At 46.0% G+C, this 23113-nt stretch overlaps 1 protein-coding gene across 2 annotated transcripts in view; it reads right to left on the bottom strand.

Annotated features, from left to right (window-relative positions):
* Window positions 1-554: 554 nt before the first annotated feature.
* The window catches only part of BRINP1 (BMP/retinoic acid inducible neural specific 1), a 116099-nt gene continuing 93540 nt past the window's right edge, over window positions 555-23113 (bottom strand). For both annotated transcript variants that reach the window (XM_083597284.1, XM_083597285.1), the window contains exons 6-8: window positions 15316-15552; window positions 14073-14295; window positions 555-2234 (exon numbers count right to left, since the gene is read on the bottom strand). In XM_083597284.1, coding sequence (XP_083453410.1) covers window positions 1094-2234; window positions 14073-14295; window positions 15316-15552 — 1601 coding nt within the window. In that variant the 3' untranslated portion in view covers window positions 555-1093. The remainder of the gene's footprint in view (window positions 2235-14072; window positions 14296-15315; window positions 15553-23113) is intronic.

The following is a 23113-nucleotide window of genomic DNA, read 5'->3' on the forward strand; positions in this document are numbered from 1 at the left end:
GGCAGAGCTAGCTGCTCTGGCACCTGGAGCCACCCACATGATGTGCACCCAGGGACAGGGCTAGCGTCCTGGGGGGGAGGTGCCGCCCACAGTGAGCGGTGAGTGTCTCAGGGCGGTGCCACCCGTGGCAAGTGACAAGCATCCCAGGGGGATGGCACGGCGATGTCACCCCCCTCAGGGATGAAACCCAGGGCGGACCGCACCCACTGCCACTGCCACAAAGGGAATGCGACTCTTGGGGTGAAAAGGATTCTTCACCTCTGGACTACAACTCCTGTCATCCCTAATCATTGGCCATACTGGCTGGGACTGACAATAGTTGGAGTCTGACAACATCTGGAAGGCCAGAGGTCTCCCCATCCCTGATGCAAAATAACTTCTGAAAGATATTATCACTGTGGTTTGTAGCACATCCAGGCATTACTGGCTGGGTAAACCCTTAATTCCAAACCATAAAATTATACCCTTTGGCAATGCAAATCAGAGTAGTAGTCATGGTCGTCGTCAAACTCATCCTAGAGTAGTGGGGGAAATGACTGAGAATAAAGCTTCCGTAACACTTCACAAAAGAAATTTCTTTTATCTTTGGCCATTAGCTCCCATTAGGAGAAATGGCAACTCTTGGTACATTTACACAGAATTCTCTCTTTCTCACTCTGGTTTTCTTTCTTTTTGGCACCTGCATAGCTGAAATCTTTACAATTAAGTACAGGGAATCTCAAAAAAGCCGTTTCTGCATGTTCTGTAATTCCCTCCCCCATCCCATATTGTTTACTCCCAATCCCACCGAGCAACACCTCAGCAGATTTTCACGTTCTGACCCTTTTTAATGATTACAGGAATAACTAAACATGCCCGGCAGTTTTACATATTTGCTTGAATGGTTTTCTTTCAGTATTCCAATAAACAAAGACCTTTCCATCACTCTCTCTCTCTCTCTCTCTCTCTCGTATATTAATTACATTTTACATTTTTTTTATTTGTTTAAATCTCTTTCTTTTAACTTCTTTTTTAATGTTGGGTTGGGGGTTTTGTGTTTGTTTTTTACAGCAAAAAGGTGAGTCTGGTAGTACCTAAGTACATAAAGTCTTGGTTAGCAGAGCTTGGCAGTCATCTGGTCAGATTGCTTGAGGATTTCGGTGTTGTACAGATCCAGTGCGTGATTCACACGGATGATCTCACTGTTGGTCAGTTTCAGACGGTGCTTGAGCATACAGGAGAACAGATCCAGCTGGGGCTTCCCTGGTGCTACAGGAGGTGCCAGTCTGTTGATTCGGTCCCGTATATCCAAAAGCAAGAGCATGACGGAGGAGGAGGAGTAGAACTGCCCGCCTTGTGTGTAAGACTGGTTGACCTGTTGCACTGCACTGCGCAAGAGGTCAGCATTGAAGCGCAAGCTGTATCCAAACACCTGAATGTCTGAGATCTTGATGTAGAACTGACGCTTGTTGGGATCAGAGAGGTCCACGGGCCCTTGGCCAGTCTCATTGCGCATCAGGGAGGGCAGCCGAGTCCGGCTGCGTAGGTAGATGTGGACAGTCTCAAAAAAGGTTTTCCACCTGTTCCCAAGCAGCAGGGTCCAGTTATAGCACTGGCTGTTTTGCAAGCGGATTTTCTCCCAGCGTGGGTAGCCAAATTCTCCAAAGGGCATGTTCCAGCCTTCGGAATGACTTCCACTAAACGGGTTAACGTAGACAAAGAACATGGGGTCCAGGCTGCTGTTGCGCATTTGGCAGATGCGCATGGAGATCCCAATCACCATGTGAATGAAGTCCATCCTGTTCTTGTTGCTCTTCAAGGTGAGGGACATGCGCTTGCGCCACCTCGGGTCAAAGAAGGTGTCCAGGCGGATCTCATTGCTGATGAAGGTGGTGTGCACATACAGGCGAGAGTCCATCTTCTGCAGGAGGTACTTCAGCTCCAGGTCCTGGAAGTCCAAGTCCGTCTCAAAGCTGATGAACTGCTCACTGCGCTCTGAGTCCACATTCTGAGGCTCACATCGACCCCGTGAGAGACGGTAGCCCTTGTTGCATGAGCCACAGAGGGATATGTTGGCCAGGCTGCACATGGCACAGCTGTTGTTGCCTCCAATGATGCATGGGATTGGTCGCTGGCACAGGCTGGTGCTTCCATGGCAGACACAGCTCCTCTGACTTTCCAGGAAGGTTCCCCAGAACCCGTTCTCATTGCAGTAGAGCAGGGACTGAACCCGGGACAGCCATTGCTGTATTGTCCTATAAGGGAGAAAGACAGGGGCATGAACTCCAAATTTCTAAAGGCAGCTGTCTAGGGTATCATTTTAACTCAATGCCACAAAGTAGAGGTGAGAGAAATGAAGTAGCTAAGTGGAAGTTGTCAATAGGCAAGGAGTTCCAAAGTGTAGATCCTGCCACATTAAAATACTGATTTCTTACAAGTGCAGAGTAACAACAACAAGAACAATTTATTACTTATACCCCACCCATCTGGCTGGGTTTCCCAAGCCACACTGGGCAGCTTCCAACATGAGATTAAAAATACATTAAAACATCAATCTTTTTTTTTAAAAAATAAATCCCTAAACAGCGCTGAGTATTATGTGACTGTTCTGCACTGGGTTGTGTTTAATCCGTCAAAGCTCTACTCAGAGTAGACCCATCAGAGTAAGTCATGCCATCAATTTCAATGGCTATACCCTAAATAGGTATAACACTGGCAACCAACCCATTCACATTCTCTGTGCCCTGCATAATTTCACAAATATTCACCCACACCCACACCCACACACCCACACACCATTCCCCTTTAAACCAAATAACCCATGAAAATGGATTATTGGGGAAGGATTCTGCAACCACCACCACTACCCATCGTTTACCTTGCTACAATTAGAAGCAAGACACTGAGTGCAACCAACCTGTGTGCCAATAAAATCTTTCAAGAACAATCATACATAAATGTGTGCATTTAGTCTACCACCCACCTCACAGATAAGTATATCTTATTCTGTCTGTCTGACTGCCAGCCAGTGTGTTATAGTGGTCAGCATGACCATTGGGGAGACCCTCATTCACAGAATCACAGAACTGTAGAGCTGGCAGGGAGCTCTAGGGTAATCTAGTCCAGCCCCCTGCAATGCAGGAATAATAACTGAAGAACCCCTGACAGATGGCCATTCAACCTCTGTTTAAAAACCTCCAATGTAGGAGAACACCATTTGGACATCATACTCATTGGCCTACATCTGGAAGGCCACGTCAAGTTTGCCACCCCCGCTTCAGAACTTCAACCTCCTGTTGTTGAATCCCAACCAGATTACAGCCAGCTAGCCCTCTTCTGATGGGACTAACAAGTGGACCACCCTGAACAGAGCAGTCACAGTTTTCCAGGACTTCTTAATTCTACCATCATTTCCTCCTGTCCAAAGAACTCTTTCCAACTCCCCCCTCTTCCCTGGCTGTGCTAATGAATGCCTCATTGTTTCCCCAAAGGCTGAGAGTTCTCAGCAGCTCAGCAGCGACAAGACACTTACTAATGAGAAATTAGGATGCCATCCCTGCAGATTGGGAGGAGTGATTACAGACGGAGGTTCTGAGAGTCGGATTAGTAGGATTCACAGCACCTGCCTAGCTTGACCCCAGAATAATCATTAGGTTGTGTGCTGTATCAAAGGCAGATTTAAAAATGACACAATAGTGCAGAAGAGCAAGGCAAATTGAGGGAGGGAGATGGGAAGGGGGAGGAATCGGGGTGGTGAGACATGGAGTTGGCGTGGGAGGATGGGAAATGGATGGGCATGTATAATTTAAAGAAGACTGGAAACAAAAGGCAGAGAAATGCAGAGACACCAGAACCCCTCAAGATGATGAGGGAGAATGAGGGCTTGGAATGATAAGACTAGATATGTAATTAAAAGATCATTCAGCCCAACCTCCAATGCAGGAATCAGAGAATTGTATAGTTTGAAGGGGTCCAATGGGTAATGTAGTCCAACCCCCTGAAATGTTTCCTCTCTCCCTCCTCTGCCTCTCATATCATCTGAAACATAACAAGACTTGGATGTGGGTGTGAAGGGTGGGGTGTCTTGAAACCCCCACATGGGACCCTTCTTCTGGCTGACCCAGTGGAGAGGGAAGATAGGACTTATTTATTCATTTGCTGAAATTTATATGCCACCTTTCCACCACAAGGTGTTCAAGGCAGCTAACAACCATTATACTCTATCATCTATCTATCTATCATCTATCTATCTATCTAATCTATCTATCTATCTATAATCTATCATCTATCTATCTATCTATCTATCTATCTATCTATCATCTATCTATCTATATCTATCATCTATCTATCTATTATATTCCAAGGAAAGTAAAAGTATCCCAACACAATCTCCTCCTCACCTCCCAGCTTACTAAATTATAGATTGCATTTCTATCCCACTTTTTTCTTCAAGGAGCTCAAGGTGGCATGCAGTGTTTTCCCCCCTCCCCATTTAATCCCCACAACAGCCCTGTGAGATAGAGGTTAGACAGAGAGGCAGTGACAGGCCCAAGGGCACCAAGTGGGGAATGGCTGAGTGGGGAATTTGAACCCTGGTCTTCCAGGTTCTAGTCTGACACTCTAACCACTGCACCACATTGGCTCTCAAGCTTGCTCTGGATATGTTGCTACTGTTGCCTGACTTCTCTCTTCATCTTCATATTCTCCCTTCATCTTCATATACATCTTACAAGCTCTTCCCCTGCCCTGCTTCCTCCAACACCTGTCCTATTTGCAGGGAAAGCTTTCGCTCATGAGGTGGGGAATCCTTTTCTACTGGGGGCTGCATTGCTTAAGGGAAGAATGGGTACGTTTTCTGGCCCAGTGGGTCAGATTTTTATCTTCTTTCCCCACCTTTGGCCAACTTTGATGGGTGAGCAGAGCCCTATGGGGAAAGCACTGGTGAAGTAGCACCCAGCAAGCTTGATCCCTTAACTCACTTGGAAATGAGCAGAGGGTTCGTTCCTGATGGCTGAACTCACCAGCAAGTTCTTCACAGTGTATGGGCTAGGGAATTTGCTTCATGGGCCAACTTGGATCTTCTGGTAGGACCCATCCATGACTTAGGGCAGGAGCAACATACTCGATAGTTGGTAGGGCTAGAGTCAAAAGTGGGCAGGGCTTCAGCTAAATGTGGATAGGGCCAGAGAAGGTTTCACAAAATCAAAGAAATGTAGAGTTGGAATGGACTATGAAGGTCATCTAATCCAACCCCTGGCAATTCCGGAATCTTCTGCCCATGGTGGGAACTGGACATACAACCCAGAGATTAAGAATCTCATGCTTGACCAACTGAGCTATCCCAGAAGGAATCCCCCCACCCACCATCCTCTTTTCTCTACAATCCTTTCTTTCTTTCTCCCTTCCTCCCTTCCAACCCTCATCTCTCTCCGACAGCCATTGCCCCAGTTTTTTCCCTGTTTGCCACATTAAATTAATTAATAATTCCATACCCTACAACTGTCCCTATTTTCCAGGGACAGTCCCGGAACTACACAAGCCATCCCAGCTTTTAATTTGATTCCATTAAGTCCCTCTTTTCCCCACCAGTGCTGTCACCACTGAACTCAGGGAGGAGGATGAGCTGGCACTTGTCCTGGTGGCAGTGGTGGCTGAGAGTATAGTATAGGCCATGAGAAATTAGGCCACAAGCCAGATCTACACCCTCTGCTCCTAGATAGGGGGAGTATTGCAAAGTCTAGTGGCTGTAGCCTGATGTTTCTCCCCTCCTAGGTGTGATAGAGAGAGACACAGTCACTCACTGCCTCAACAGTCAGGCTGTTGTTGCCTCAGCAGCTGACAAATGAGTCAGTTCTGCACCCACTAGCCTGGACCTAATTTTCTTTTTCCCATAGCTTCCTGCACAGTGGGGCTACCCATCGGCATTTGCTCTTCCAGGCAGAACCAATTTGCACATTTCATCCTGTGCAGATATAATACATATTCAGCAACATGGAGGTGCACAGGGAACATGAGGCACTTCCGTCCACTGCCCCTCCTGCCAGTGATACAGCCCAAAGCTGCCTGAAAAGGAAGACTAGAAGGAAGGAGAAAATGGACAGAAAGAGAGTGGGGAGTAAGGAGAAAATGAATCAGCAGTTATGTGCTTCCAAAGGGTTTTGGAAGTGTGAAAGGACTTTTATCACATGTCTCGCTTGTGTTGAAGCTGCTAGAGTCTATCACCCCCTCTCCCTCTCCTGCGAGGTAGAAGGAAGCCAATGCACTGGATGGGGGGGGGGGTGCGGAGAGAGGCACTGAAATCTATAAATATTGTTCTCACAGAACAAGCCCAGCAACAAAGCCACATCAACAATGGCTAACACTGCAGAACTCACCTTCTTAGTCTCTGCCAAGGACAGTTCCACATTTTTGCTGAAGGCAAGGATGCATTTCAGAAAACACAGAATCTTTTGGCATTTAAAAAGCTAACCTGACATAATGCATTCTGAGAATGCACCTCCGAAGATGGAAGATAGGGAATGGGATCCAATTTATACAGAGCCCCTCTATGGAATCAGAGAAGCTCAGCAAATGACAGGCAAAGCACAGGGGCTACACAATCTGTTAGCCTTTAAGGCGCTGCAATACTCCACCTCCCTGTATTTGATACAGTAGACCAAAGGTTTTCAACCTTTTTGAGCCCACAGCTCCCTTGACCAACTGCATTCTTTCTGCAGCACCCCTGTGGGGCTCAGGGGCCCAGTTATGTCACCCTTGCCTGCAGAGCTGGCAGCCCCTCACTCTTTTTTAAACACCCTCCCTTGTGGAGTGCTCCCTCAGCCTCCTTTCCTCTTCCCTCTCTGAGCTGGTATCTGAGCTGCCCTCCCCCGCCCTGCCCCAAAGAGAGGTGCCCCCTCACACTGCCCCACAGGGGCCTGGGACTTGTCTGTCGATTCCCAACAGCAAGAGCTGGTGGACTGGCTGGCTGGGCTCCCTCGCCCACTTACTTGCTTGCTTACTCTGAGGCCGCCTCAGCTCCTGGCAACCAGCACCCCCTGGCCAGCCACAGAGGCACCATTCAGCTGTAGAAGTCTTTGGGAGGCAGAGATGCGTGAAGACATCAGAGGAAGGAGGGAAGGAAAGAGGAACAGATGCCAGTGCTGCCCACGGCACCCATGACCACCATTCAAGGTACCCCATGGTGCCACGGCACACTGGTTGAAAACCATTGCAATAGACCAACAGAATTACCCTCTGAGAATATTTCATGGAGGAGGAGGCGATTCTCTCAGAGATTTTGATTGCTTTATATTTCCATGTCAAAATCAGCACAACTACACCCCAATCTGAAGAAGAAAGGCCATATACCACTGGAACGGCCAAAGCGAATATAATTGAGAGTTGTGTAGCAACACTGACAAAAAGGGGAGGGAGGCTCACAGCTGTCCCCCTCAAAACAAAAACTCTCTTAAACTCTTTCTTTCGCCAGTTAGGTGCACATTCATAGAGGTGCTTTCTGAATATATTCTACGCAGGCAGACTGGCAGATAAAACTACGGGACTATGCAAAGATGGCTGGATTGACTGGGAAAACTAGAAATCAGGAGGATCAAAACTTCAATAGAGAATGGGACAGATTTAGATTGTATTTAAAAGAACACGAGGCTCTTTTACTGCAAATGTGACTAACCATTTTCAGCATGAGGGCCAAATGTAAGGGTGAACAGCTCTCTAATGACTAGCAATGGGTTGGGCCAAGGTGTCCAACACACACTCACTCATGTGTGTTAGAAGATACACACACACTCACCACACACAGAGTGAAAATACACAGGCGCGCGCGCGCGCACACACACACACACACACACACACATTCAGACAGATACATACATACAGATGTACACATATTCAGGCACCCCATTCATCATCTACAAATCACCAGAGGTGTATGTGTTTGGTGCAAGGGAGGGGGGAGGGAAGTCTTCCCCATCACAGCAATGGGCTAGGAGGAGAGGATGCTCCCTTCCATCCTCCTCTCCCCACATCACAGCATAGCCCACCACAGTGATGGAGTGAAAGAAAGCCCTGTGCTTTGTTTTCTGAGCCTCTATGGTTTTCTACTAATGGTTGTGTGCCAGGGTGAGAAGTACTTTTCCAATGTAATAAATGTGTGAGTTAACAGAGGGTTGGCAGGTCACTAGAAGGGGTTTCATGGGCTGGATAGATAACCCAAGAGGCCGATACAGTGGGTATTGATGAACCAGGTTCAGAACCAGCAGGGACCTACTTCTCTCAAGGTTATGAAGCAAAATGTACTCAGCTAAGCAATTTCTGTGAGATGAGCCAGCCTGACTGTTCCAGTCTTTTAGCGTTTTTAGCCAGTAAGTGAAGCCAGAACTGTGATTGATGAATGAGTTGTTTTGACACTGGGCAAAAGGAATCCCTGGGGTCCTAAACAGCTGCTGTTTCCCCCTCCCCTTTTAGGTGCTTCTGTCTCATTTTCTACTCCTTGGAAATTGTGTTCTTCTTTTCCCCATCTAGCAACCAGGACACATCCTTCCTGTGGTGGGTTTCCCTGAGATCAGGTACTTCCTAGAAATTATTTTCTGCAAATACTACTGCATGATAAGTATGGGTGGATGTTAAAGAACCCCCTCCCCAAAAAAAGTAGCACATGGACTTTCATACTTTGCAAGTGGGTTGGAGGGCTCAATGCACATACTGTGTACTTGGCCAATAAAACAATTTTTGTACCCCTGGGGCTAGATCTGGACCTCAGGCCACTGATTCACCACCCCTGTGCTACAGGCAGCATTCTCCAGAAATAGCTGTGTTAAAATTCCAAGTGTTCCAGTATCTGGAACACTTACAACAGTGATCTTCTCCACTTGGTTTGAAAAAAAACTAAGAAGAGTCCTGCTGGATCTGACCAAAGGTCCATCTAGACCAGCATCTTCGCTTCTCACAGCGGCAAACCAGATGCCTCTGGGAATCTCACTGCCCTGGCTCCCACTCAAAATGTGCAGACAGAAGCTCTTACTTGTATTTATTCAGCCAAGTAACAGTACAGACTTGGCAGCAGACACAGCACCCATGAGTCATGATTCAGGAGCAATGCAAGAAGTTCAGAAATGGATGGAAATGCCAAAGGTACCCCAACCATATTCCCTTCTGTACTCATCAACCTTTCAATGATTGCTCACTTGCAAGACTCTTGTGTTTGAAGGAATGCTGAGATTGCAAGTGCACACTCTGCTGGAGCAGAAGGTCCGCTCCCATCTGTGAAGGTGTTGCCTGGTTCTAAGCCACAAGGATGCATCTAAGCCACATTTTCACAGCATTTTGCTTTTTTTAAAAAATGAAAATTCATCAGAATTTTAGTGCAAATTTCTCCTGTAGTGCAAATTTTTCTGTATGTAAATTTTGATGGATTTACACATTTTTGCATGCAGTGAGCTTGCATATTGCACTCACTTTACTTATGCGATCACAACCTTTTATGGGGGGGGGGAATAAAATAAAAAATGGAGATGTGGGGAAACCCACCACCCACTTCTCTCAATTTATTTATTTTTTCTTCGCCCATGCACCCAGCAGTTTCCCTCACTTAATAGGCTTTAGGTGGTAGAGGAAGAAAAAGATGTAGGAAAGTGGTGCTTTGGTGGGGTGCCCAAACGCAGAGTCCCCCTGCCCAGCACACCTAACTGCTGAGGGGTAAAATGAATGGACACAACTGTCTGGTATTTGAAATGGCCACAACTTTACTGATTTCAGATATAGGAAGCCTTGGCGTATGCATTGGGTGTGTATTCCCCTCAGCCCCTCCCCTGCTGGAGGACTGACGCACAACAGGGTCTATGTGCAGGTGGATCCATCACAAAACACAAGTTTAAGTGGATGGCCCCCGAACGCTCAGGTAAGCTCTATGGCCTGCTAGCCCTAACAACTGGCTTTTTGGACAGAGACTTCCCTCCAGACCCCTCTAACGGGGTACCCTGTTAACGTCACCATTAACAGGGGGTGGATGAGTCACCACTTCACCACACCCCAGTTGGATGAAAGACTATAGGATTCTGCCCAAGGCCTAGATCGCCAAAGTTGTGACTAATGCTATGGGGAAGGCAAAACCTGCAGAGCAGGGAAAGTTCCTTCCTGGCTCTGAATACAGCACCCATCAAAAGACCACAGCAAAGCCTGGCTAGCCGAAAAGAAATGGTTAGAGCAGTGATCAACTATTAATGAAGGGAGGGGAAAGGTGGGTGACTCTCCTGGCCAACTGAATGCTGTGATGAGTGGTCGGCCGGGCTAAGTAAATGGACATGCCCCACTACCAACCTGCCACGTATTGGCTGATTTGAAGGATGGGTTTGACGGGAACCCATGAGCCTCTGTGGTGGCCAGAGGGGATGGGGAAACATCCAAAAATCGCACTGTGCGTCATGCGAGAGAGGAGGTATCGCACTGGGCCACAACCGGCAAGATGGTAAATGGCCATTCTACATGCGATCCTAGCTGAATCCCACAAATATTTCAATATATCGTTTTCAACATCTGATCTGACTTTGCAGAAGCTCCTCTTCACCATCATATTGCCATTTGCTGTATTTCATCCGCCTGCATCAGCTACTCTCGCATTCTCACAAAACGAAAAAAGCAAAGCAAAACAAAACCCAAAGCACAACAGGCCCATAAATCTTCAGTCAAGCTCAGAGCTCTTAAATCTATTACTCTCCTCCACCCTGCAAAGTTAGCAGCCTTCCCTGAGGCAAACTATGCATCAGCCTGCCCATTCAGAAATCACACAAACAGGTCAGCCAAAAAAAAAAAAAAAAAAAAGAGAGAGAAGGAAATGAATTCAGCATTTGATTCAATTTCCATTTGAGTCACTTTTAATTTTATTTTTTTAATTAACTTCATTTGCTCTGCTTGTTTGGCAAACAAAATCTATAGATAAAAAAACAAAAAGTTAAACTGGGAGGGAGTATAGATTTTTAAAAATCTGGATTCACACCTTCCTGCACCATTAAAATTGGCTGAACACAACTTTCCCTTTCAGCATTCAGCTCTATTCTGCTTCATTTCCGGAAGGGCAGTTGAGTGTCAGCACGTTCCTTTAGGCTATAATTGAATATAGAACATGCTATTTCTATTAGACCTTTGTGAATGGGACAGAGAGTGTCACGCTGTTAATATAACCACTCCATCTTTTCAAAGTCAGCGGCACATATTAAATGCTGCTGTCTCGGTCGGGGCATTCACACAGTCAAAATTGCCCCAGTATGGGGCCATATTGGGTCTAATTTTGTGCAAGGTATATTCTAGTAAACTCATGTCAGATGTGTGGCAAAGACAGAGGCTGAACAGTGGACCGTGAAGCTGAGTCTGGATATCTGTTGAAGAAAACACACTAACTTTCTCCCCTAAGTTGCTGTCATAATCTAAAACCTATGCCACTTGAAAAACTGCCTCCTGTTCTAACTGGACTCAGCTTGCCTGCTTCCTAAAGATAGGGGAGAAAATTGGTTCACATTTTAATGTGAACCAAACTAATCATCACTCCCTGAAATCAATGTGTCAAGTGTTGTCAACTTTCTAGGTTTGTGGGCATATTTGGATTTTTGACTGAGTGTTATGGAACCACCATACTCTGGCCACTTGAAGGAAAACAGAGAGAGAGAGAAAGAAAGAGGGTCATGGCACTTCCACTCACTTTCAACTTAGTTAACTTCGAATAACTCCCAAAATGAATAATAATGAAAATCCTATTAGAAACACTGAGAGTTTGATAATCAAGCTATTTAGCTGTGATTCCTTTATTGCAGGGAGTTGGACTAGATAACCCTTTGGGTACAATTCTATGATTCTACAATTTTACGAGCAAGAGCCAGGTGGGAACCAGGACAGTGAGATTCCCAGAGGCCTCTGGTTGGCCACTGTGAAACATGGAAATGCTGGGCTAAATGGACCTTTGGTCTGATCCAGCAGGGCTCTTCTTAGGTTCTTATAACATCAAGTGGAGATGACTGCTGTTGTAAGTGCCCCAGATATTGCTGGCTTTGAATGCAGCTATTTCTGGAGAACAGAGATTCTTCAACTATGCCATTCAGTTTTTTAAATACCAGTTACTGGGGATTTCTGGTGGGTCCATGCCCAGCTTACAGGCCACTGTGAGAATAGAACACTGGTCTGGATGGGTCATTGGCCTGACCCAGAAGGCTCTTCTTATGTTTCTGCTTCCTGGACCAGATGCCTCCCTACCCCTGGCACAGAAAGATAAAGGACACACACACACGCACCACACACTTTGCTTTATCAAATGGTGTGGATAAAATTGAGAGCAAGTAGAATACTTCTGAGCACATAGAGCTAAAAGAGGAAGTGGGAAAGGGGGCACTTTTCTGCCTTCCTTTCCCAACTCTATTTACTTCTCCAGAGAGAAAGAGAAAGGAGGCAGAAGCCACATGGGCACCAAGGGCAATCCAGGATTGATGACCTTTGTACTTGTCAAAATTTGCACATCTCTAATTTTGCAGTACAGTCCTCCTACCAACAAAATTGGACAAGGAGAAGCCACTCATCTATAATGCTGACCAAATACCCAGGAGTCTCCTCCTGCATTCATGTACACAAGTAGAGGATGGACAAACCTGTCATTTATCCCCTATCCATTTTTAATTTTTCAAATCTTTTGTACCATTTGCCCCATTTATGAATCAGTTCATAGGCACTTGCATACACATTGCTCCTATTCCACACGTTGTTGCAAACAATTCCCCCTAACATAATGCATTTTTGTAGTATTATTTCCAGTAATGTATACATATTGTGTGCAATTATCTCTAATCTGTACAGTTTTGTACAGACTGATTTCTTGCCCTATGGACAAGGATTCACAAATATCATTTTGGATTACCAGACAAACCACAATTTTCTTCTCAAAGGAAGATTAGGCAAATCTTACAATTTCAGTTTCTCTCCATTTCTCATTTTTAAGTTCATTTTACCACAAATCCGCATCATTTTCTGAGGGTTGTTTTTTTAAAGTCCTCATGAAAATGTATAATTTTGGTGTGAATTTCTCCTAATACATACATTTTCATACAATTTTGCATAATCTATGCATTTTTGCAAAGCATTTTCCTTACATAAATCTTCTTTCTTTCTTTCTTTCTTTCTTTCTTTCTTTCTTTCTTTCTTATGTTAGTTTCACTAATAGATGCAGGCTTTAACCCAGTGTATGCATTTCTGTGTACAGGTAACTCTCATCTTACTCAAGTCTGGGGGTCCAAACATACAAGAAAAAACACATACAGCCAGGAGTCCAGGGAAGGCAGATCAAGAGCTCTGGCAGTTTCTCCGGGCCCTTCTACCATCATCCCAAATCCCAGTAAGCACTTGCCCAACTTTGGGAAGGAGACAGGAGAGCTCTAGGACCCTGACAGAACCCTTGAGCCTCATTTCCAAAGCAGTGGGCATTGCTTATCAAGTTTTGGGAATGTGGCAAGAGGGCTCTGAGATGCTGCCAGAGTCCCAGCTTTGTGCAGGTGTATGGGGAAAATAAATGGAGAGCGGGTTCCACAGTTCTCCACCCACCCACCCACCCACCCATTTACTTACTTACTTTCCCTTCCACCTTCCCTCCCTCCATATACCTGTACAAAGCTGTGATCATGTAAGTAAAGTAAGTGTAAAATGAGAGTTACCTGTTCATTACTTGGCTGGAGAACAGCACTGCAAAATTTTGAGAACTGTGAATTTAAAAGCATGGCATTGTTTCAGTTCATGTAGTATTTTGCAAAGTGAGTATTACGTAGGTTCATGCTTAAATGGGAAGTGAATTGAATTTGTCTCCCTTATGCTCAAGTAAGCATAGAGGGCTATAGAGAGAGCTGGAGTCTTGCCTGATTTGCACCAATGCTCAGCTGAGGAAAGAAAGAGCAGTTGTCTCTCCTGCTACTTTTGTTTACTGAAATCTCTGAGCAAATAAAAAAAAGATGTGCACCCTTCTTACACAGAAAGTGATATACAATCAGCATGTTGAACTCTTAATGCATGGATCAAGCACTCTCTAAATACAGTATATCACCCCTTACATAAATAAGGATGACCAGTACCTTTCTCGCGGCAGCTGGTGGTTAGGGTTGTGCCGGCAACGGATACTGAGGCCGAAAAGCTTGCGGGCAGTGCGCTGGATCTTCTGGCGTTGGGTCTCCATGGAACTCTGCAGGAGCTTGTACTGGTTCTGAAGGTCCCAGTCATTCCCCCAGTGCTGGTGGATACTTCCAATGGTCAGGAAATGGTTGTTAGGTAGCCTCTTCATGAAAGATTTAAATTCGTCTGTGAAATACACAAAGACACATATAAAGCCAAGAACAGAGAAAGGGAGGAGCTGTTGTTGTTCTTGTTTTTTTTTGGGGGGGGTAGCATTATGCCCTCTTTAATTTTCTATTATTTTTTATAGTTGGCAAACTTTGGGGAGAATATGAAATTATTGGTAGAGCCCATATATTGCATGCATGAGGTCCCAGGTTCAGTTCCTGGCATTTCCAGTTAAAACAGGGGTGGGAAATCTACCGCTTGGGACTTTCCCCAGGCTACATCCCCTACTATCCTCCCTTTGTACCCTCCTTTAGTATTTTGACCTGCTAACTGCCCAAGAACTCTGATAATGCTTCTTGCTTGCCTGTATGGATGGATGGTGTGTGTGTGTGGCATACGAAGGTAAATCTCACATTTCCCCCCAAGCCTGGTTTTGCCAGTGGTGCTGCCTATCACTAGTATATGACTCCCCAGAGGTTTGCCCAGAACAGAATGTGGCCCTCAAGTTGAAAACAAGATCTCCCATCCATGAGTTAAAATGATCAGGAACCAGGTAAGGGAAGATATCTCTGCCTGAAACCATAGAGAATGGGAAGCCAGCATGACACCCTCCAGATGTCATTGAACTACAAGTCCCATTACCCACATCCAGCATTGCCAGTGGCCATGGCTGATGGGATTTGTCATCTAACAGCATCTGGAAGGCCGTAGGTTCCCCATCTTTCCTTTAGTCAGTGCAGAATATATTTCCTAGACCAGGATTGGGGACACTGTGGCCATCTAGAAGTTATTTGATTTCAACTCCTATCAACCCCTTACAGCATTGCAGGTCAGGGATGATAGGAGTTGTGGTTCAACAGCATTTGGAGAGCACCACGTTGGGTACTCATGGTCTTTTTGACGATATCTGCCCTAGATAAGCTGTTGCCAGTTGGAGCAGATGATACACAGCCAGCTGAACAAATATCTGGGCCTGGTAAAGGGTAGTTTTAGTATGTAATTCCTTTGAAAACCACCTTCTCCTTTCCTCTTCATTACCTGAATTCTCCAGGTCTTTGTAGGCTTCTGTCCAAGATTTTGCCATGTTGGCCAATGTGTATTCCATGATCTGAATGTCGGTGATGGGACAGTTGCATTGTGGGAATTCTTCTGCACACTGACATCCACACTGGCTGTCTCGGCATATATATTCTCCCTCTCCGTTGCACATTATGTAGCTCAATGCTGACTGCACAAATTTCTCTTGTAAATACTGAGGAAAGATTACCTGGAGGCCTATTGAAAATAATTGAGCGTAAGAAAAGAGACAGTAAAAATTCAAGGTCCAAGTCAACCCTCAACATTCTGAATATCCTGGAAGCTGACAGGTCTTTGTCTTGTTTTATTCATTTGTTTCCTTTTTAATTGCAAACATGCACACTTCATTGTACCTATGGAGACTCCTGCATATGTAGAAACTGCTACCTTATTTTTAGGTGCTCCCACATTCTGCTTCCAAAATGATAGGCACTCAAGTCACCTGAGTTTGCTATTAGAAGGAATGGCGTATGGGTTCTATTTGTGTTTTATTTATTTATTTTAATTTATTAGCAGTTCAGGGATTGTGGCTAGTGGCAGCAAAACCTTACTGTGAGATTACAGTATAAGCAAGGGATCGAGGGCACGGAAAACTGAGTGTAGTTCAGCTTGGATTCTGCTGAGTTGAAAATCTGATCACATCAGCTGGCTACTATAAGGTTATGCTGTGACGTATGAAGCTCTGGAAGGCACCATTTAGAACATCAAACACAAATGGATATTAAAAAAAGAGTGTCCAGTTCAAACGCCTTTCTGTCCACTCTGTATAGCAATGCTAGCAACAGAAGGTGCCAGGCTGCAAGGCAGGTAGACTTGCATCTACTCTGGCTCAAGGTCAAAAATCAAGGCATTTCCTAAGGCTGCTATACACTCACCACATATTGTTTTGGAAAGTGTGAATTAGGAAGGTTCACTTCTGAATGTATCAGACTACAGTAAGCCCCCAATCGGCACTTGCTTTACTTACATGTTTGCAGCCTTATGTGGTTGGGGTAAAAAAATAAGTAAATGCTCTTCATTTATTTCTCACCCATACACCCAGCAGGTTTTCCTCCCTTACCAGGCTTTGGGAAGAGAGAAAAAGGGTCACACAGCATCCAAGAGCCCCCACACGACCTCCCCAGACCCCAGTAAGCAGCCCTCTGCCTTGCAGGCACATGCGTGTTTCAGGGGCTCCTGACTTTCTGCAATTTTTCTTGTGTGTGTGGAGCCCTAGAACAGAACCTTTGCAAAAATGCCTTGAGTTCCTTGGCAGAAGGGCAGGATGAAAAATGTTAAGCAGGGGTAGGAACACCTCTTGCTTGGGGGGTGAATGTGGTATGCCTGCCCTCTCCCTCTGGCCCTCAGGAGTCTCCCCAGGCCACATATTTTCTCCCTAGGCCACAACCCTCACCGGCCCTTCTTCACACTTCCTCAAGTATTTTGTTTTCCTGGCTGGAATATGCCCTCAGACCAGCTCAGAACATGCCTCTTGCTTGTCTGGATGGAGGACATAGAGTTGGGTGTAAGTGTGTGTAGGAACTAGCTTACTGTACAAAGGCAACACTTACATTTCTTGCTCCAGCCACTTTTCCCTCTGATGCCCTGGGATGTGGCCCCTAGCATGCTCCACAAAAGGGAATGTGACCCTCAGGCTGAAAATGGTTCCCCACTGCTGATGCAGACGATGAAATACTAGCCTGAAGGGAAAATGCCACCTGCATTCATGGACTTTGCTTTCAACATTCACTGGCATATGAATGAATGGAGAAGTGAAAGAAAATGCCCTGGTTTTGTCAGCATTGTTTTCATAGACTCACAGAATCATGGGCATAGGGCTGGGGCTAGGAGGGGACTAGCCCCAGGTGCACATTGAAAGCACACAAACAAGGCGCTCCCACACAGGGATCCCTGTTCCTTCCCACCTGGCCGGCATGTCCCCAGCCCCAACGTTGGCTGGCTGGGCTCCCTCCTACATGGGCAGGCAGGTGGTGCAGCATGGCTCTGCTTAGCTCCAGTGGTGAGAACTGGGCTGGCGTGGCAGGCTCTGTGAACCCTACACACTCCACCAGGTGCACACCTGCTTGGTAGTGTCAGCATTAAGAGTTGGACTGGCATGGTGGGTTCCGTTTGCCCTTCGTGCCCTGCCCAGCACACACCCCGGGTGCCGGAAAATGCTGCAATGCCACTGGATATATTTGTAGAACTGGAAGGGACCCCAAGAGTCATCTAGTCCAACCCCCTGAAATGCAGGAACCTCAACCAAAGCATCCATGACAAATGGCCATCCAACCTCTGCTTTAAAACTTTGAAGGAAGGAGAGTTCACCACCTCTTGTGGGTGTCTGTTCCACTCCTTAACAGCCCTTGCTGTTCTTCCTGATGTTTCGCCGGCATCTCCTTTCTTGTAACTTGAATCCATGGGTTAAAATACTACCCTCCAGGGCGGGAGAAAACAGGCATTCTCCATCTTCCACGGGACATGTGGGTCAAGGAATAAGAATACAAGGTGGTGCTTCCAAGGTCTCTGTGTGGAGCCTAAATCCCCCTGTCTGGCCCAAGGCTTGTACACGCCTACACACACAATACATATATTTCCATTAGCTTTCTTTAGATCAAATTCTGCAGCTTTCTGTTTGTGAGCCAGAGGCTCCAGGAGGATTCCCAGCTGTTTCCTCACACCTGATCAGTTCTGCTTGTCAGACTCACGTCAGTTTCTGGCAGCATGGGAAGCAGTACAGAAAGTGAATCCTTTATGATAATTCCCTTACCCAGATTTGTCTGGCCTCATCGTCAAAGTCTGGGGTTTTCAGGCTGGCAGATTTAAAAGAAGTCTGATACACCAACAAGCCCCAGTGAACTACAGGCATGCAGAAGGTGGGCTGGTCAGTCACCCATCCTGTTTGTGGTTCTGCATGGCACTTTTCTAAAGCTGCCAGCCCACCAGAGGAGAGGGGGAAAGAAGTCAGGATTCACAAGATGGAGCTGGGCAAAAAGGAGAGGGCAGTTGTGGGTGCATCCTAGAGTTTGAGTCCTGTCCCTGGGAGGGGTTACTTTAGTGACCTAGAGAGGTTGGCAAAAACCTTACCTGGAAAAGGCTCAGCCGAAATCCACCCCACCCCTGGCCAGGCAAAATTCACAACCATGTTTGCTGTCTGTGAACAGTCCACTTCCCATTTTTTAAATTTTCATGAGTGCAGGCAGGCTGTGAATGGGACTTATGTGTTCATCCCACTTACTGATTAATGTGCTGGACTGGGAAACCAGTATCAAATCCCCACTTGGAGAGAAAACTAACTGAGTGGCCTTGGACCAGTCACCATCTCACCATCTCACCTGCTTTCACAGGGTCATTGCAATGATAAAAAGAGAGAGGGAGAACCGGGTAGCTTGAGTTTTCTAGAGGAAAGGTGGGATTTTAACTTAGTAAATAAATGTCCAGCTCCTGCAGGGGACCCCATTATCTCACCCAGAAGAAGAGCAGACATGTTTGCCTTCAGTCTGATTTGGCTCCATTATGATTCTGTGTAGCTGCTAGTTATTATTTCTCAGTCTTGCAGAGTTGCTGCGAGGACAAAGTGGAGCAACTCGCTCCTCTGCATGCCAGCAATAATTTGGCCTCCATGCTGCCTGAAGCCAAATCAGAGTGAGGGCAATAGTTCGCCCCCTCAGTCTAGCATCTTGGGTGGGTGGGTGGGGGGGAGAGATGAAAAGAAGAAGAAGACAAAAGTAGGTAAAAACTGAGCAGAAAGGGCACCCAACACGAATAGGGACCATGGCTACTGTAAGTGCAGCCAGGACACAAATAGCCAGTGAAGAAGGGGGTTAAAAAGGATGAAAGGAGCACAATTTTAAAATAAATACATAAATAAAATGCCTTATATAGTACTCATATATAGTACTTATATAGTAGCTGCTACAGAATCTGACAGATGCTCAGCAGTGCATGAGGCAGAGGTAGGTAGAATAGAACAGAGATGCTATGTAGTGAGGATAAGAAAGGCTGAGGTTCAAATCCTGACTGCAAGGCAGTAGAGGCTGGGCCATATGGCAAATGGGTCACTGCCCTATCAATTGCAGTCTGCCCTCAGCCAGCACTTCCCTCTCGCCTGCCTGCCTGCCTGCCTTCCTACCTAACAACCTGTGTAGGAGGGTCGCTCTGACTGACAGCCTCCTCTTCCTTAGTCTCAGTGTTGCCCCCCACAGAATTCAGCAGGTAGGAATTCTAACCCTAGCATTTCCAACCAACACAAGCCACCAATGCACCAGGGGTGATACTTTCTCACACAAACCTACCTTACAGGGTTGTTATGAGGATAAAAATGGGATGGCTCTATGAGCTCTTCAGATGGAGAGCCAGATGCAGATAATTATGATCTCTCCAATAGCAAGTTCTGGTGATGAGTGCCACCAGGAATGTGGGCACCAAAGAACAGGAGGGAGGTATCAGCACAGTTGGTTTAACTGTAGTGTTTGAAGAAGTTATAGAAAACAACAAGATCTTCAGACTGGAGAATCTAGCTGGCTGGAACCCTGAACAGAAGCTCTCTGATAAGGAGGTGAGAAAATGCTGCAACATTTTGTTGCAGGACCCGCTTGTTCATATTGGTCATAATGATTCATAGAAAACAGGCCACTTTCTTCTGGGCTGCCTGTCCAGATTAGAACTCCTTGCCCAATGGCAGTGAATCACCCAGTTTTGTCTGACCCAATTTTCAAGCAAGAGGGGAGCAGTGGCAGCTGTCAGAGAGGATAAACATAGCACTGCAGTCAATAGGAATGATATATGGGACACAGCAGGAAAGGGGAGGGCCGTGGCAGCAGATTCAGGTCACGATCTTTTCCCTTTCTTCCTCATAAGAAAAGGACATGTCTAGCACCTGCAGATCCTACTGAATTGAGCTGGGAGTTATAATCCTTAAGTAGCTTCCATCTCTTCTCTCTCTCCCCATCTCCCTCCTTCCCTACCCCCCCCCCCTCCACATTTTGAGAACTTATAGATTCAGCATCAGCAAAACAGCACTAGGCAAGTTAGCTTAGAAAGGCACCTCAAGGAAGCAGCATAACAGGGTGAGCCAGCATGCTATCCACCCAATGTCACTGGACTTAACTCACATCATCACTGACCATTTGCCATGCTGGCTGGGGCTGATGGGAGTTAGGGCTGATGGAAGACACTGTAGTACAATGGTTAGAGTGCTGGACTAAGACCTGGAAGAGCAGGGTTCAAATCTGCACTTAGCCATGAAGCTCCCTGGGTAACCTCAAACCAGTCACCACCTCTCAGCCTAACCTGCCTCACAGGATTGTCACAAAGAATAAAATAGGGAGAACCATGTGTACAACCCCAATTTCCTTGGAGGAATGGTGGGATATAAATGTAATAATACTAATGCTTATAGTACAAGAACAATACCATTGCCTTTAAAACATGGACAAAATCTCTGAGTGTAACACTTCTTTGTAGCATTTGGCATTATGCAACAGGAGCATAAAGGAAGAGGCAGTCCTCAAGCTGGTTAATGAAACCTGTAATATACTATAGAATGCCCAAAGAGTTTCTATTATTCCAAATATTCCCCACAGATTCAGCTGAGACTTTGAGTCATGGGGGCAAGGTCTGGGACCTAGTAGATTAGGGTACATTAGGATCTTGGTTGTGTCAGGAAGGATTTCAGCAGCGCCTAATAGGGGGAATTAAAGAACCTTTTAATGAGGGTGAAAGAGGAGAGCGAAAAATATGGTCTGAAGCTCAACATCAAAAAAAACCTAAGATCATGGCCACTGGTCCCATCACCTCTTGGCAAACAGAAGGGGAAGAAATGGAGGCAGTGAGAGATTTTACTTTCTTGGGCTCCATGATCACTGCAGATGGTGACAGCAGTCACAAAATTAAAAGACACCTGCTTCTTGGGAGAAAAGCAATGACAAACCTAGACAGCATCTTAAAAAGCAGAGACATCACCTTGCTGACAAAGGTCCATATAGTTAAAGCTATGGTTTTCCCAGTAGTGATGTATGGAAGTGAGAGCTGGACCATAAAGAAGGCTGATCACCGAAGGATTGATGCTTTTGAATTATGGTGTGGGAGGAGACTCTTGAGAGTCCCATGGACTGCAAGAAGATCAAACTGATCCATTCTGAAGGAAATCAGCCCTGAGTGCTCACTGGAAGGACAGATCCTGAAGCTGAGGCTCCAATACTTTGGCCACCTCATGAAAAGAGAAGACTCCCTGGAAAAGACCCTGATGTTGGGAAAGAGAAGGGGACGACAGACGACGAGATGGTTGGACAGTGTTCTCGACGCTATAAACATGAGTTTGACAAGCTGTGGGAGGCAGTGGAAGACAGGAGTGCCTGGCGTGCTCTGGTCCATGGGGTCATAAAGAGTCAGACACGATTAAATGAATCAGCAACAACAATAGTGGCACCTGGGTGCCATGCACTCTAGTTTCAATCCCCCCCCCCGGCTCAAAGAAGACTCAGAAGGAAAGGATGAATCATGTGGGGAGCCATTGTCTGCCCCCCCCCCACTCCAGGAGCTTCCAGGCTAGAGGGCAATACTTTGTCAAAATCCTACAATCCAGAAAGCATTTTAACAATCCATTTTAACAATATCAGAGCCAGCTGCTACAGAATCAGGCAATGACCCTTTGGGAAACAGCAAGGGCAGGGTTAACATCAGGTCCAGACCAGCTAACCTTTATTAGGCCTAGGAGTGGTGCAGAGATAACTGTCCTTCGGCGAGTTCCTAGCCAGCATGTGCCAGTGATTTGTTCAGGGTCCTGAAAGGCCAGGGTTTGGGGCCTTTTGTGATCCTGCCTAATCTATCTTGACTTTACCCTAAAAGAGGTGACTCTGCTCCTCGGGACAGAACATTGCCCTTCTAGCAAGTGCCATTGCTTCAACCCAATTTTGCTAGAATTTAAGCTGTGAGTTTGGTGTCTCTGGAGGGTGTGAAGAATGGCAAATACTCCAAAGCCCAACAAAAACTGCCCCATTTGACTCAAACACATCACCATGAAATCTAACTGCTCCCCACTGAGACCCAGAGAAGGTCAAGCCTTCAGATCTAACCCTGAAACCTGACAACCCAATTGATGGTATCATACGACCACACTGCTCTTTAGTAATAACAAAAGGAATCCAAACTGGCAGTCTTGATTCACAGTGTAATCCAAACAAGGGCTGAGTGGGTTGCTGCTGTAGTCATTCATACTATCATTCATCCTCTCTTTATTCTTAACATACTTGCTATGGCTAACTGCCATGATTGCAACCACTACAGTTATGATTTCAGATGCTAGTGGACAGCAGCTCCAGCCAGACCAAGCTAATGGCTGGGATGAGTGAAAGTGTAGTCTAACAACATCTGGGGATACACAGTTTCTTCCTACTTGAAATTAGCCTTTGGTCTGATTCCACAAGACTCTTTTTAGCTTTTCGTCTTCATTTAATTTTTCCCTCAGTTTATAACCTACCTGCACATAGAAAACTAAGATATCACAAAGATGACTAAGCTACAATCCTTTCCCTTGATGAGCAAGATGGGAAGTTTTTGAGTTAAGAGAATTGTCCAAGTGTCTCATCTCCCTCCCTACATTCAAAAGTGGGAGGGCTAGCATCTCCAGCTAAGGATCTCAGGAGCAGAGATGGGTTGGGAAAGGCCATTGCCAGAGATCACCAAGGAGCCACTGCAACACAGAACAGAAAGGGAGCATAAGAAGACCTCTACTGGGTCAGAACAAAGGCCCACCTACTCCAACATTCTTTTATGATAA

The sequence above is a fragment of the Podarcis filfolensis genome (assembly GCF_964270895.1).
Source record: "Podarcis filfolensis genome assembly, chromosome: Z".
In the NCBI taxonomy this organism is placed as follows: Eukaryota; Metazoa; Chordata; class Lepidosauria; order Squamata; family Lacertidae; genus Podarcis; species Podarcis filfolensis.